This window comes from Lytechinus pictus, chromosome 15, assembly GCF_037042905.1.
Source record: "Lytechinus pictus isolate F3 Inbred chromosome 15, Lp3.0, whole genome shotgun sequence".
Lineage (NCBI taxonomy): Eukaryota > Metazoa > Echinodermata > Echinoidea > Temnopleuroida > Toxopneustidae > Lytechinus > Lytechinus pictus.
The window spans coordinates 21,514,423-21,531,813 of NC_087259.1; the positions used below are offsets into that span (position 1 = coordinate 21,514,423).

General features: G+C 37.2%; 1 protein-coding gene across 1 annotated transcript; it reads right to left on the reverse strand.

The window, feature by feature from the left end:
- Positions 1–1,010: 1,010 nt before the first annotated feature.
- Positions 1,011–16,059, reverse strand: LOC129277899 (N-glycosylase/DNA lyase-like). The gene is made up of 6 exons (XM_054914082.2): positions 15,913–16,059; positions 12,018–12,537; positions 11,185–11,424; positions 6,935–7,129; positions 4,353–4,427; positions 1,011–1,940 (listed from the first exon to the last, which is right to left on the reverse strand). The coding sequence occupies exons 1-6, from the start codon at positions 15,993–15,995 to the stop codon at positions 1,878–1,880; spliced, it is 1,176 nt and encodes a 391-aa protein (XP_054770057.2). The 5' UTR covers positions 15,996–16,059; the 3' UTR covers positions 1,011–1,877.
- Positions 16,060–17,391: the final 1,332 nt, after the last annotated feature.

Here is a 17,391-nt window from a genome sequence, read left to right on the forward strand (position 1 = left end):
CCCAATCATGTGAAAGAGCTTAATATGCTCTTTCATTTGATACCAAATTTGTCATGGTAGTATTTATATTTCTGAAATCTATTTAGTAAATTTTACAATGTTTGGCAAGCGAACAAATTTCACTGAATTCAATGGGTGTATGTAAACTTGGCCTGAACTGAATATTATGACCAAATGATAGCAAACGATCGCACAGGCAATTGTGAAAGCCCCTCTACATTACTAGCTGTGACCACTATACCAAAGAGGCTGCTCTACCTATCAGTGCATCTGCACCTCCTACTGGACCTTGTTGCATAAAAGTTACTATTATGGTAAATTTGCCATCCAATGGTAAGGCTGATCAACGGCCAATCAAAATCAAACATTCCACGCAAGCTACCATTGCATACATTTTATGCAACAGGGCCCAGGATCTCAGTTTATGCAGCCACCACTTCTTAGTTTTCACTCACTCATCATTGTCTTATCATAAATAGACCTTATGCTTGTATGACATCATAATCTCATAGCGCCCTCCTTCAGAGGATATGTGAATATAGGTAAACAGAGTGGTCAGAGACGCGCCACCTACAGAGCACCAACTCACGCAAGGCATTGGCTTCAGCCTCGAAAATGGTGGCACGATGATGTCAATGGCCTGGGTTATTTTAAGTTCAGTGTTGACCTTTTGGTGTTGGTGTTAGGTCAATTTTTACACGATTATAACACTAAACATAAAATGAAGGTGGTCCCGAAAAGTCACTCACTAGTTGTTGAGATGTCAATAATGTGATCTGGATCAGTTTTACAAACTCAGAATAAGTTTTGGAGCTAGGGGAAGCAATCCAACACCAAGGCCAACACCGAACTTGAAATCACCCAATGTATAAGGTCTACATGTATACTTACTCCCATTCACCATCCTTAACACACACTGTCACTCTACCATCATGCACAGATATATCCCAGTTTGGTTTTAAGATGACTTGCTAAGATTACTTCTACAAACTTCTATGTAGCTTTTTCTTGCTCCAAAGGAAAAAAATGTAAATTTTATTTCCTGTTTGTGAATGTGCTTGATAAGAGTGAAAGTAAGTTCATAAAGAACAATACTAGCAAAGAAATACAGGCTAGTTTTGGAGTTTGGTTACCAGTAGTAGTATAAAACTTTATTCCCAAAAAATAACAAGCCATTCCATAATAAGAACAAATGCAAATGTCCATCTTTTGACAACAGGGCTCAGTTTTGATACCAGAGTGCCGAGTATGAACAAATCCACAGCTGAACTGCTAATTCCATGCAACCAGTAACATTCCCTGGTTATAGAGATTGTTCATATAATCAGGCTATAAACTTTAGCAAAATGCTAAGAACTAAAGGCCACCGCACACCTTACGATTGCTCTTCGACCCGCTTTCGGAATAAAACGTAGTAGAATTTGATGCAAATATAAAGGCTTGCAATCATCCAAATTTGTTAGATTAGTATTATTTCAGTTAATTTGAACCTCCAATAAAAACATACTTCTCATTCACATTTTCAGAAAATGAGCAAAAGGTGATTTGTTCCAAAAACGATTTGTGGAACGGTCGTAAGGTGTGCAGTGGCCTAAGATGACATAATACAAGTTTGATATGGAATAATATTGGCAATTGGGACCCAGTTTTAAGTCAATCACACTCTATGTAGCCTAGAGCCTGGACCTATTTATACCAAATTTCTATTCTACTGAGAATACTGTATGGTGTTAGAGGAAAGGAAAATATGGGATAGTCACCAGGGCTGCATATAAGGTGAATGATTTCTAATATAGGCCAAAGATTTGCATGGCTGCTGCTCAATGTCCACAAAGATGAGAGACTTGTGGTCAAAGAAGAAGTGATGTCCAGAGATGTCATCTGACTGATTGTCCATTGGGTGACCTTCTCTTTGACTTTTGGATCTTTCCATGCTGTTCCTGGGGATGTCGAAGGAGTAATGAAGAGAGGTCATTATATTGGTTGATTAATGAGATCAATTGAATTTTATTATTACTAGGATAAAAATAATGTAAGCAATAAGAAATATTACAATTTTGAGTAATTAGTCCAACAATCTAAAAGGCTTGGGGGTGCAGGAACTACTGCCACTTCAAGGTGGAGACCAAGCTCACACAAAAAAAACAAACATGTAAAAGAGTTGTTTTTCATGGACAGGTGATGTATGCTCATTGTTCATACAGTGAAAAGGATATGGAAATTGCAAAATCAGGGATAAAATGGTATAGGCCTACTTTCCACAACCATACAAGTATGTGTAATATTCACAAAAGCATCATGAAAGGAAAATATTTGACACAAAATCTAGATAGGGGAAATCATGACAAAATACTTGTTTTGGATATTCTGAGATAGAAGAATTACTTGTTTTGTTTACTTGGTCTTCTTCTCACAAAGTTTAACATGGATTTATCCCATTTGGTCTATTATCTATTTATTCTAATTGCTGTTCCATCGGCACTACAATTGGTCTAATACCCACTTAGTCTAATTTGCATTTAGTGTAAGTGTCTAACTTCCACTACATCAACTGATTTAATTATTTTCCACTTTGTCAGAGGAAATTTTGATTCACAAAGAGTTCATCTAACCATAAATCAAATGGTATTATTCAAAATGGGTATAGTCAACTGGAAATTAGACAAAAAACAGCGAATGTCATGGGCTAAATTATCAATTAGACCAAGTAATTTGCAGATAGACCAACTAGAATTAGATCATGTGGGATGAGACCAAATGGAAAGTAGACAAAGTGATTATAAAACAATCAGCAAATTTACCAATAATAATAGCTGGATTTATAAAGCACTTTTTGCCTGAAGATACAAAGCACTGCTATTATCAGCCAAGCTCTAACTTGAGCTACCATCACTTGGCGCTCAGTGCATGCAAGGAATTAATCCTGCAGGGTACCCATTCACCTCTCCTGGGTGACTGGGTCAAGCGCAGCACAGTGTGGATAAACACGCCATTGCTAGGATTCCAGCCCATGAACATCTGTTTGAAAGGCGAGAGTCAGAACCACTAGACCACAACACGTGCAAAGACAGTGGTATCCAGGCTAAAAGTATTATAGAATGGATGGGAAAATCCCTGCAATCTGATTGGTTGAGAGCTATGCAAGAATTTTCACTGGGCTGCATGAACGATATCCCGATAATCAAAACGATATCCACTGTAAACAAGCTATCGTCCGAAAAGGGCATTGTGATGTCATCGCGCATGTACTGTTATGCTTGTTTACGTCAAAATTTTGAATTTTCGATCAAGGCAGAATGAATCAAATAAAGGATGCAAAATGATCTGTAAGTACAAATACGTTACCGTAATTGTCATAGGGATTAAAACTGCCTGCATACTCGTTAGTTGAGAAGTCCAGACATACGATCTAACGTTTATAGATCTACTGCCCTGGGCTGGCTGTGCCAAATCTCCACTGCGGGCCCAGGCAGCCGTAGGCACTGGCCACCGGCGCGGCCCGGGCATACACACACAGCTATTGGAGGTCTGAGGCTGCCTCATACTCATAGATCTAGTCAATGCAAAGCTGTATCTGGCATTTTGGGTATAATGATGCCTTTGTGCCAACATATTATCAAGTTAGGCATACATATTTATGTTTTCCAGGGTTATCATAGGGTCTGCATTACATTTTGGAATTTTCATGCATCCGGTAAAAAATCATGCATCTTGTAAAAAAAATAATGCGTCCAGTTAAATATTTTCATGCGTCCAGTAAATTGAATTTACTGGACGCATGAAATTATCATGCATCCGGTAAATCATTAATTTTTGTGGTTTATTCAATAAAATTTTTCCATTCTATAAAACAGATGATGCATGGGTTTCTTTCGTGGGTCAGTGGAACTGTGTGCACGCGGTAACTTTGGCATTATGGTCTAAACCCACTCGGCTGCGCCTCGTGGGTTAAACCATGCCAAAGTTACCTTGTGCACACAGTTCCTACTGACCCACTCTAACCCATGCATCATTTGTATACTTACCGATGAATTCATGAGACTTATCCAATCAGGCAATGTAACCTATTTTCTGTATTTTCTATGTAAAGGTGACTTATCAATGACAAGCAGTATTAGGAAACTGTTCATATTTATCTCTATGAAGATCCTACAATGCACCAAAGCTGTGAAAAAATGAAGTTATGCATATCACAATTAATGATAATTTAATCATAACTAGACTGTAAAGTCCCATGCTCTAATGGTTCTATAGTTATTGTGAGACCCAAAATGGGATGGATGAAAGACTGAACAACTTATAATGCCTCCACAATTCAGCTACATTTATGGTGGGTAGAGGGATAAGCATACCTTTTGAGTCTTTCCATTCTTTGGTTTAGGGCTGGGTGATTCTTGAAATTTCTTTAGATCAGCACTGAATAGGACCTGGAAGAAAAAATAACCATAAGGATATAAAAGTTAAAGGGATGGTCCCGGCTGGAGATATTTATATCTCAATAAATAGAGTAAAATTCACAGAGCAAAATGCTGAAAACGTTATCAAAATCGGATAACAAATAACAACGTTATTGAATTTTAAAGATTTGCATTATTCCAGTGAAACAGTTCTAGGCATGTCTTCATGAATATTCATTAGGTGGGCTGACGATGTCATATCCCCACTTGTTCTGTTGTATTTATTATATGAAATTAGGTTTATTCAAAAATTTTCTACAAAGAACTAAAACAATTGGATTGACAACTGATTAAGTGTATTAGTTATTTATTGCCGCAACCTATTTAATCATAATGGAGACACATCATTTACACATGTATGAAAAAGTGAATCAATTATGATTTCATGTAATAACATAAGAAAAAGGAAAGTGGGATTTAAGTGGGCTGATGATGTCATCATCATCAGCCCACTTAATGAATATTCATGATGATGTGCATATAACTGTTTTCACAAAATATTGAAATTTTCAGCATTTTGCTAAGTGAATTTTACTCTATTTATTTAGATATAAATTTTTTCAGTCCAGACCATCCCTTTAACAGAAGTAGCCCTAATTGTAATAACATCCCTCAAATAGATGTATAAAATTCTACTGAGGAAAATTGTCCAAAATGTAATTCAAAATTACTTAAAATTTTGATAACCTTCATATGTTCTTATGAAAAATTCTTAAAATGTTTGGTTACTCTGAAGTCTCACTGGCTACATAAAGTTAATTTTTACCATCAGAATAAAGAGGGTAATCTCTATCTGTATGCCTCAAATTTCACATCTAAAGGCAGTGTTAAAATTAAAAAAAATCATGTACAAAACAATTTCTTTGAATGACTCGTACTTCATATCTATATTACTGTTTTTCTCTGTATGCCTCTGGCGATTGAGTTGAAGAAATATTTAATCCTGTGGTTGCTGTTGCAATATGTTTGGGAAATTTGACCGATCAGAGGAATGCATTTGGGACATGCGTCTGATTTCAGAGGTTGTGCTAAAACACAATTCTTTCTGCAATGGCCACTAGTCTAACAATCACAGTATACTCGTCAGAGAGCAAGGTATGCAATTGGAAGGATTTTCCCCCAGTATTTAGGTTATGAACATTTAATAGTCTTAAAGCTTATGATGAAAAGTGGTAATTGTAAAATAACTGGGATATAACTGATTTCACAAAAGCAAGTTGTAAGATTATCATTTGACATTCCAACCACGCAATCTGGTGACTTTTTGTAAATTAATTCAAATTTCATATATCAATGATCCCAGTCTAAATAAAACTCCAATGAATTGTCAGGTGCTTCCTGCTTATTATGAACACATGGATCGCAAACATATTGGCATGAAAGTAAATCCCATTGGTTCTTCACACAAGTAGCTCTGGATAATACCTACGTACAGGACTAATGTTTAACCAGGGTGTTACATAATTTTTCAGAAGCACTTGCCCAGTCGGGCAAGTCAATTTTTAAATAGTTGGAATATACTTGCCCAAAAAAATCCTTGAAAAAAAAGTTTTACCTCTTGAAAAGAAAGTTTTGCGGTTTTATAAACCATTGACCTTTTTCTGTCTTTTGAAATGAACTGATCTACCTTGCTATTGCATTTCTTTTTCCAAAGTGATTTTATCTTGCCTGCCATGAATAAAAAATTAGGGTCAATATCATATTGACCCTTATTTTGGTCAATATACTGTAAGAATTTTGCTTGCCCCGGGCAATCGGGCAAGTGCTTATGTAGCACCCTGGTTTAACCATTTCTGCACCTTTTCATAATTTACCATCGCAGTCTGTATCTAGCCATTTCATTCTAGTTGAAAAAGATTTTAGATACCCCAAAGCAACACCTCTCCCACTTCTTAATAACATTCTAACACCTAAACTAGATCATTCCTCCCAAACAGGACCATAAGTTTTTGCTACTACATGCATCTGTGTGATGTAATGATGAAAGAATTCTCTGACCATCCAAGAACTCCATTCTCCCTTGTCCGGTTTGGCCAACGTCAGATGGAAACAACTTTTCCAAAGCTCAACATAGAGGGAGACTCACAGGACTCCATGGCCCGTATTCTGAAGTCGGGTTTAACTTAGACCATGGTCTAACTCTGTGCTAAAATTATGGGAAGCCAAACATTTCAAAATTTTGTTTACAGTGAATGCTTCTCATGTTAACTCTGCTCTTCACTAATTTTTTAACGGTGAAGACAATTGTCATACTTATCCTACCCAGGCAGTTAATAATGTTTTGGGAGTCAAATGAGCTGATACATTGAACCTCTACTGTTAGAGATTTATGTAACAACTGGCTTTCCATAGTTAAACCACAACTTTAAACCTGAGTTTAAGTTAAACCCGACTTCAGAATACGGGCCCCTGCCCCTACCAAGCACCAATCCCCACAGTACCCCAAATGGATTACACAATTTCCCATTTCTACTCACCGAATGAGCCCAGCCTGCATATTCCCCGAAGAGTTCTCTGAAGAAGTCACCAATCTGGCGGTAAGTGCGATCTGTCAGGGTCTTTGTCTTCTGCAGTGTATGTATGTAATCCCTGGATGCTATCTGCCAGACATGGGTGTCTACTGGTATGGCTCCTCTCTTGTCTAAGGACATCAAACATACACAGTCTGCAACCTGGAGAGAGACAGGAGCATGGAATGATATATCATATTCCTCACTTGATAATTCACTTGAAAATATGGCCAACCTTGAAAACCCCATATTAAAGAGAGTGACTGAGACATATGATTCATATCTAGCATCTATTCATATAGTAACAGATTGCATAATTCATTTACTGCTGGTAGCTAAGGAAATGAATAAAGATTTTTTTTACCTCAGGTAAGTTTGGTTTGACTGAATAAGCCATATTCTTTAAACTAGCTTACCAAGTGCTGATATATGCAGTTGAGGCCAACAGTTTACATACACCCATGGAATTCAGTGAAATTTGTTCGCTTGCCAAACATCGTAAAATTTACTTTATCTTCCGAAATATAATTACTACCATGACAAATATGGTATCAAGTGAAAGAGCGTATTAAGCTATTTCACATGATTGGGATGCCGTTGGGATTTAAGTATATTTCAGATGGAATTTTCTTTGAAGAAAAAAAGTAATATTCATGCAAAATGAATTGTATTGTTTGTTATTATATTTTCAAACATTGTTTCATAGAAATATATAAATGTTAAATTTCTATCATATGTCACCACTGAACAAACAATTGTTATCTGAAACGTTTCTGTTAAGAAGTAACTAGCACAAATATGGAATGTTTTTATCAAGTTTTTATTTTTCATTTGTCTATAATATGAATGTTAGAGATTCAACCTTCCCCCTCAAGTGTATTCTTAATCCTTTGTATTATGTAATGCACAATAGTGCTCTGGAGTGAATAGTGAGTAGTTAGGCTCAGTGGTTAGGCTCCATCGCACTTAATTGTAATTAACATACTCAGCATTTTTGAACTGGGTGGGTTGCCTGTTTTAGCAGGAGTACCTCACTATCTGCACAGCTTTCACACAGGCAGGACCTATTGGTCCTTGGGTCCAGTTGGGTGATTGGAAATGGAGAGTTAGAGTTTTAAGCCAAACACTTGCGCTGCAATAAAACTATATTCCAGAGTCAAGATTCACTAAACCAACATGGAGGCCTGTTCCTGATTTCCTGCATTTAGTCGTCCCAGTCAAACTGTAAGTTTAGTTGTTTTTTTGTCTCATTTATGTCTTGGATTTTTATTATTCATTGAGAATAACAAAAGGTCAAAGAAAACCTCTAAAATGTGAGATGTGAAAGATGCTAACTATATTTTTTCATTAAAAGATTATTATATGTCAACAAGAATTCCATCTGTTGAAATATTGAAAGGTCTTAAAATGATATTCTTAAAATATATAAGAAACTTTGCTTTTCCTAAGCATTAATGGATTATGGAAAGTGTTTCTCATGTCATGGAATTTCTTTGTATGAAATGTTAGATTTAAGAGAAATGATGATGCTTTCTTTTCAATGACCGAATTATGTCATTCTAGATTATACTTGAATACTTGAATTAAGCTAGGGAAATGATGTTTCCTTGAATATAGATAACCTATTATGTTATGGTTATTGTCCTATATGTATTCCGTAGACTTTTTAAGTTTTGGAAATTGTTTAATTGTAGATGGGTTCTTCTTCATCTACCTGGGAGTTCACCCAGTGGTTCTTCAGAAGTAAAGAAGTCTGGCAGCTCATTTTCAGCCATTGACCAGACCAGTCAAGAGTAGGAGTAAAGGTTTATTAGAGGGCACCCACCAAGAACGGACAGCACCCTCGCTGACAAGATCTGATGATGGTCGTTTATCATCGCTCGTTTTACTCATTCGTTACTCCTCATGAATTTTTAGCAGGAAGCAACAGTTGATTAAAGTGGGTTATTTTATTTATACCCTCCAGAGACTTAAAGCATTGTTTTGTAACCATATATATACTATTGTGTAACTTCCTTCGAGTTGAATATATTTTTGTTATTATTGTTTATCTTCTGTTTATTCTGGTCCACCAAAACCAGAAGATTGAATTTAAATGTTGGAAGTTGAAGCCGGAAAACGAGTAATAAAACTAAACATATTTTATTTGTTGAACTAAATAATAATTGTCTTCCATGGTCATTTATTTAGTTTTACAGTAGTGAGTTGAGAGAGTCACCATTCGACACAAGTTATGTCCATTTGAATTTATTCAGGTGTGACAATGAAGATTTTAGAAGAAAATATGACACCTAAATATTTTTCAGCTCCTAATGACAAAGCAATGTGATGAAGGGGCATGACACACTCATTTGTTTGATATCATATTTGTCATGATGGCACAAATATTTGATAAGATACAGTAAATTTATGTTTGGCAAGTGTCAACTTTTCTTTGAATTTCCTGGGTGTATGTAAACTTCTGGCCTCAACTCCTGCTAGCAGCTGCATATAGGTTACCATTATCATGGGACTGTGTATAAAATAAAAAGCACAGTATTGAGAGGCCCCAGACGGAGGGTGTGATCTAACGAGCCGTGTGCAATTCATGAAGCGGTTCATAAAGATATAAAGGACTTTAATGCATGAATATGAAGTGCTAAAGTGTAGCCAAAAATGTTTCCTCATGTTTTTTTTTATAAATATGGTCTATGTTTCAAATATTTCAATTTAAATTATGGCTAATAACACACTAAAAATAATGTTTACATTAAGAATATGGATCAACTTCTGCTCATGTGACTGAAAATGATCGGGAAACCCACTTTGGCTTTCCCTACCCCAGCAGTTCATATGTCTCACAGTAACCAAGTTGGTGATACTCTCTAAATAAAGCATACTGAGAATTGGCTATATTCATAGTGAGAAACTTGACTGTGTGCAGTCTTTTTCAGCTATAAGGAAGAAAGCTCGGCAACTGTTTTTTAAATTATTCAGTCTTGGTTCTTGTTTTATAAAGACTTGATATAATAACAAATGCACAATTTCTATTCAAGTTTACTATCATCCAATCAGATTGAAGGATTTCAGCAGCTGTTAACTGTCATTGTAAAATTATTATAAAAAGCTTTATGAAATAGACCCCTACTGAATAAACTATTACTTTTATGATAACCTCCATGATTCCTTGATTTTGATTGATTATTAAGTATTGTAAATTGGCTTGGTTCATAACTGGTTAGAACCAGGCCACTTTGCACTGATTTCAAAGAGTGCTAAGTAGGTCTTCTTAGAGCCTGTTCAGACCGGCAGAGATAGCGCGATCTAGCGCGCGCTAGATCGCGCTATCTCTGCGGTGTGGAAGGTACAACGTCGTTTCGGTCCGCCCAACAGCGAGCCACGGCGAGCCAAAACGGCGTGCCACTGGAGCACCTCTTGGGGGTGGTCCACGAAAGATAGCGCGGTCTAGCGCGCGCTAGATCGCGCTATCTCTGCCGGTGTGAACCCGAGCTATGATAGCACGCCGGAAGTCATCGTTCTACAACGCCATGAAATAAACGTAGGCCGGCTAGCATAATAGGCACAGCGATATCGAGCTCTCAACTAACTAGTACGGGTTCGTAATAGCGCGCGAAATCTTTGACCGCTCTGACCTCATGACGTCACGCGTCATGGCAACAGGACCTCTCAAAAAAGGGGGTGCTACGATAGACCGCGCTATCTCACTGCGGTGTGAATCCGGCGAATGCCAATGGGCGGACCGTGGATCGCGCTACGATAGCGCGATCCACGGTCCGCCCACGGTCCCCCCTTGCGGTGTGAACAGCCTCTATGTTATGGCTACATCTTTGGCCCACATGGACCGACTCCCATCAAGTAGATGTTTTTCATCATGCTCCATCAAGATAAATATGTAGCATCAAAAATACTGATATGCAAAAAGGCTATGTTTATGACATCATTGCTTTGCTATTGGAGGCCTGATTCCCACTTGGTGCGCTAGTGCCTTTTGGTAAGGCATTAATCCTCATTACAAGGTCCCACGGAGAAGACGTCAAGCCGTCAGTCCTCTGGTTGCTTTCTTATAAACATTCACGCTTTCTTAGCAATCAGGTAAAAAATCACCACCGTTTACCATACTCTGTGGATGACAAGATTTGTTAATGACCACTGATGGCAAGCTTGGTTGCACATGTCTGAACAAGTCCCAACCAAGAATACCTACTATTACCCCTCACCTTTGCCCCTACACCCGGAAGTTTCATCAATTCAGAATGGGCCTCCAGATAGGGCTGACCTCGTAGACCCCTCAACCAGTCTTCGCCTCCAAGGTCTTTGGTCATCATCTGAGCTGAATGGCTGATGAACTTTGCCCTGTATCCAAACCCCATCTTCCGCAGTGCTTCCTCCACACCCTTGCCGCTCAAAGCCGCCAGGGACGGAAAAGAATGCCAGGATACACCGTCTAATACTCCCACCTGTCAAGGTATAGTAAGATTGATATGGAATTAATAATCCTCAATGCCTACCATTTGTCACCAAAAATTCTGCTGTCAATATAAAAATGTTAATTATGCAAACAATCCATTGTTAATTCATCTTGAGAGGTAATTATGACCTTATCAATGAAATTCGGTGTTAATTGGTAATGCCTGTAATTACCAACACATGTACATGTAGACGAAACTCACATCATTTCAAGGAAATATACAAATAAGACAGACATGGAGAATAATAGAAGAATGATAAAAGGAAAAGAATAGGTGAGGAAATATGGAGAAAGCATAATAATAAGATGAAAAAAGATCTTCAGAGGACAAACAAAGAGAAAAAAGAAGAAAGGCAGAGAGCATGTGAAATGACATGGAGAGAGTACAATTAACCAACAGGCCTACGCATAGTGCATCTGCATTTGACTTACCTAGCGAAAAAATAATGAATATTAAGACACCACCTAAACAGTGCAACAAAACAGTTTGGATAGCACATGTGCGATGGCATAAATGCTGCACATTCAGTCTCTCATAATTTGCTTGCATATAGGTATTGTACAATGAGTAATATTCCTCACCTCATCTCCAAATTCCTGGCACAACTTTCCAACCATCCCAGTGATCCTTGCAATGTTGTTATTAGATGAACAGATGAAGGAGATCAGGTTCTCCACAGGATCCTGTCTCAGGATACGAACTCCAGGAAACCCCTGGGACACCTTGGAGAAGTTCTTGTCTGCTTTCTGCCACTGGTTGTACAGCTCTCCCAGGTTCATGTCGAGCTGGAAATAGTCTCGTAAAATGTCCCTTGAGGATTTTCCATCGTCTTCTTCCCCTTTGGCACTATTACCACGCCCATCTTCTCCGCTGCCTGATGTAACCTTTGCCCTTTTCTTGTTCTTGAAGGCTTGAGTCTGACCAGCTCCTCGCTTCTTCCGATGGGACTGCAGTGCATCACCACTCTGATCACAGTTCTCTTCTTCTTGACATGTGCTATGATTGTGACGTTGGTAGAAGATGTGGGTACCGGTCTGCTTCAGAGTCCAGATGCTGCCTCCTAGCACACTCCTCCATATTCCTGGTTCAATCTCCTTCCATCTGTTGGTAGACAAATTGAATAGTTTTCAAAACAGATAAGAATGAAAATACATCAAACAAGTTTAGAGTGGAAGTCAGTCATATCAAGGCCCCGTTGCATAAAAGTTACTATTATAGTAAAAAGTTTGCCATCCTGTGGTATCTTTCATGGAGCCCTTGACTTTGATTGGATGTTGGGTCATGTTACCATGGTAATTACCATTGGAAGGCAAAATTACCATAATAGTAAGATTAGTAAATTTTATGCAAGAGACACAGGAAAGTATTGATATTTGATCAAAATTACCCAATTATGAAAATATGGATCAATACATTTTTTTAGTTGTAGTCAAAAGTTTCCATACATCTAACCCACGATGATGAATTCCACAAACTATCTATCTGTCATCTTTAAAAAATATTTTAAAATCTAGTGCTTCTCATCCACTTTTGCTTGATTGGTACTTCACTAAGGATTGAATATGAGTAAACTTGCATTTATAAGTCAAGTTTCTACATGTCAAATAATTCTACCAAAATCCAATCAAAGCATATTTACACAAAGTAGCCTTTTTCACTTTCGTTTTATACCAGATTATGCACAACATGAGCTATCTCATCTGTTTTCTAAGTAGAATATCATCTAAGTTTAAAGGACAAGTACACCCCAACGATTAGTTGATTTGATTAATAAGAGAAAAATCCAACGGGCATAGCAGTTAGCACTAAAAATTTCATCAAAATCGGATGTAAAATAAGAAAGTTATGATATTTTAAAAACTTTGCTTCATTTCACAAAACAGTTATATATGCACATCCTGGTTGGTATGCAAATGAGGAGACTGATGATGCCATCCACTCACTATTTCTTTGTATTTTGTTATATGAAATATAAAATATTTTGATATTTTCCTCATTATATGAAATAAAATAGATCTTAATTTTTTCCTTATTTTCGTTCATGTGAAACAAAGATTTAGTTCCTCCCTGAACATATGGAATCAGCATTATTTTAACACTATATGGTCCAGTCAAGTTGGCCCTTGTCAAATCTTTAAAAAATGAAATATTGTATAATTTATACAATAAAAAAACAAAAGAAATAGTGAGTGAGGGACATCATTGACTGTCTCATTTGCATGTCACTGAGTTGTGCACATAACTTTTTTTGTGAAATATAAGCAAAACTTGAAAATGTCATAACTTTCTTATTTTCCATCCGATTATAATGAAATTTTCAGAATTATGCTACTTTTATTTTTCTCTATTTATTCAGATCAATATTTTTCTGGGGTGGACTTGACCTTTAACAGATTTTTTGTGGTCCAAAAAGATTTTACTTGAAGGCAAAGTTAGACTAGCTAGCAGAAAATCAGTGAAATGAATGTAAAACAGTTTGACATTAATCTGGGAATTAGACCTACTTTGTTAGTTTTAGGAAAGGGGGTTTGAGTGAATTATTTTATCATCTTTTCCCCCTCTTTTGTACAAAAATGTTAAACATAACTGCCAGCTTAATAAAACTTTCTTCAACAGAATGACTTGGCCCTATGCCATAGCCATAAGAGGGGGAAAAGTTGATAAAATAATTATGGCTGAGTCATATTACCATGACTATGCTAATATATTTTTTTTAACTGACCTTTTGCATACAACACAATAAAGAGGGTGTTGCAATGACTATGATGTCTTGTTCCAAATACTAGAAATCAGAATTTTAATTATAATTCATTATTATAATTACAATAATAATTATAATTATGACCGTTTATCTTATTCTAGCAGATGCCTTGTTCTAACAGTGCCAGTGGTCAATCGAGTTGCATTGCATTAAAAAACTACTCAAAAAATTTTAATTCAAAATTTTTATACAAAAAAGGCTGAAAAAGAAATCAGTTGAAATCCCTAAACTAAGACTGCTAAAATTCCCCCAAAATTTCAAACTCAAATGGATTCAATCAGAAATAGAACTAATGTTAGAATCTCAGCACCTTAGCCAAATGAGATACATGTATGAAACAAGAAACAAAATTATGAATAGAAATAAGATTTGTAAAAATACTCGCAGTCGTAAAGCACTGCGTACCTCATTACTGTTCAGTTTACCTTAATGATGAAAATGATGCAAAAAAGCTAATGAATTTTTTGTGTTTTTGTGTTGTGAATGTGAGTTGTATGGTAAGATCCCGGGGGGGGGGGGAGGGGGCACTCAGTATATAATGCATAGTGGGTATGTGCCGCGGAGGGGACCCCCATTTTTACACTCAAATTTCCGTTCCAAGGCATAGCATTTTTGTCTTATTGAGAAAAAGAACAAAGAAAGCCGCTCCAAAGCATAGCATTTTCTTCTTGAGGAAAAGAAGAAAGAAATCCGCTCCAAAGCTTCGCATATTTTCCGTTATGCAGTTCCGGCCATATTGATCTGCTACAATGAGCCGCAATTTTGGTGAAGAGCGGCCGCAAAGCGCTGTCCAACCATCGCCGAGCTGCGCTAGCGCACCCGGCGCCCGTGCTGCCGGGCTACCTGCATGCACGTATGCCCGTTCCATAGGGATGAATACACACTCACACACAGGCGACCCGTTCCAAGGACCCCCGTTTTCACAAACATTTGTAGTTCCGAGGACCCTCCTTTTTACAATAAGCCCGCTCCAAGGCCCCCGTTTTTTGTCTCGCCCGCGGCAAAGACCTACTACTTTTTTGGTCGAGAACCCCCCCCCCCCCCCGGGATAAGATGCCCCGCTGAGATGCGCACACGCGTATCTGCCCAATTAACGCGATTTTAAATTTAATACGCAACAGCAAACTTTAAACCTGATATTCTAGACTGTAGACAGTATTTAAAAAAATAAAATGTGACTCAAAATGGTGAAAAGTAATGAATTTTGGGCATTTCATGTGACGGCCTCAAAATGAAGCCTTTCATCAAAATCCCTGACTCGTGTGTAAAGTGAATGGGTGCGCAGACAATGGACATGGGACACCCTTTTTCAGTTTTTGTTCAATCTGAAAATGACTGGCCGAGGTTTTTTCTATTTTTAAACTTAATTTAAAATCATATCTTTCAATTTTTATGGGATATTTGGCACTTATTCATAAGAACATTAGAAACATTATCAATTGAAAACTTTTGTGAAATAAAAGGAAAATCCAGGTTAAATCTTAAGTTAATTTTTTTGGTGGTTATGCAAGACCGATGCCGGGAAAGCGCTACACGAGTACGATCAGAGGGGAGCTGGCCCGGAGCTGGGGGCAGGCAGCGACGGCGGAGAACCGTACCGTACCGTATGCGTGTGTCGATCGGGTGGACGTGGGCAGGCAGGACGCTCTATTATTAATATTAAAAAAGTAACATAAAGAACAAGAAGATAATTAGTAATCAACAATCAACCTCACCTAAAACTTTGCCCACATGCAAGGGTAATGTCCAAACGCAATTCTGATATGTGACACGGGATCATTCGCCACTGTTTTGACATGATTTCCAATCCTTGTCCACGTCCGTAGTTAATTAAGTTCCCTTGTCAAAACCTATATGGTGTCGTAGAAGATAAACAAAAAGGAAAAAATTTACATGGCTCAAAAGGCCGCGCCATGGGCAACCTTGAGTAGATGACAGGTAGATGGGGGGGGGGGGGGGTCAAAGCTTTTAGCGAAATAAGCTTCCTGTTTATTATTAGGCCCTTAAAAAAACATATACTTGTATATTCCAAGGAAAAATCAGCTCGCGTTACGCGCTCGAATTATTTAATTAGAGATCAAGATAAACGTACGTAGCCTTTCCATGAAATCCCCAAATAGTCCTTGAAATATTCTCTTTTCAGGCTGGGCTTTGCTTTCGAATCAACTTTGTATTTTATAAGGGCATATTCATAAAAACAAAGAGTGCTTGGATTTTTTTTAAAAGTCTGAATAGTCCAAAAGTTTCAGCTTGCGCTTCATGCTTGCATCATTAAGTGAGATCTATATCCTCTTCACAATTAAAAAGTTCCCTTCCGGAGATTCGGGACAGAAAAAATAGCTTTCACTTCGTGCTTGCAATGTTGATTGAGATAATCAACAGTTCTCTATTTAAGAACGTGCTTAAAATGACCAGTTTTCAGATCAGAATATGCTTTTTTTATCTCATACTTCACGTTTGCATCCTATAGGCCTATCAAAATCGGATGTAAAATAAGAAAAATACGACATTTTAAAGTTTCGCTTAATTTAAAAAAAACAGTTACATGCACATCTTGGTCGGTATGCAAATGAGGAGACTGATGACGTCATCCACCTACTATTTCTTTTGTATTTCATTATATGAAATATGAATTATTCTAATTTTCTTCTCATTGTCAAGTGAAACAGTGATTAATTCCTCCCTGAACATGTGGAATTAGCATTGTTTAATACTAAATGATTCAGTCAAGTCGGTCCCTGTGGTCAAATCTGTAAAAGAAAATGAAATATTGTTTAATTCAAACAATAAAAAACAAAAGAAATAGTGAGTGATGGTCATCATCAACTGTCTCATTTGCATGTCACTGAATCGTGCATATCACTGTTTTGTGAAAAATAAGCAAAACGTTAAAATTTCATAACTTTCTTACTTTACATCCGATTTTGATAAAATTTTCAGCGTTATGCCTTTTTTTTTTCTCTATTTATTCAAATCAACATTTTTCTGGGGTGGACTTGACCTTTAAAGGTCAAGTACACCCTAGCAAAATGTTGATTTGAATAAATGAGTGAGTCGATGATGTCCATCACTCCCTATTTCCTTTGTTTTTTATTGTTTGAATTACAATATTTTATTTTTTACATATTTGACAATAAGGACCAACTTGACTGAACCATATAGTATTAAACAATGCTAATTCCACATTTTCAGGT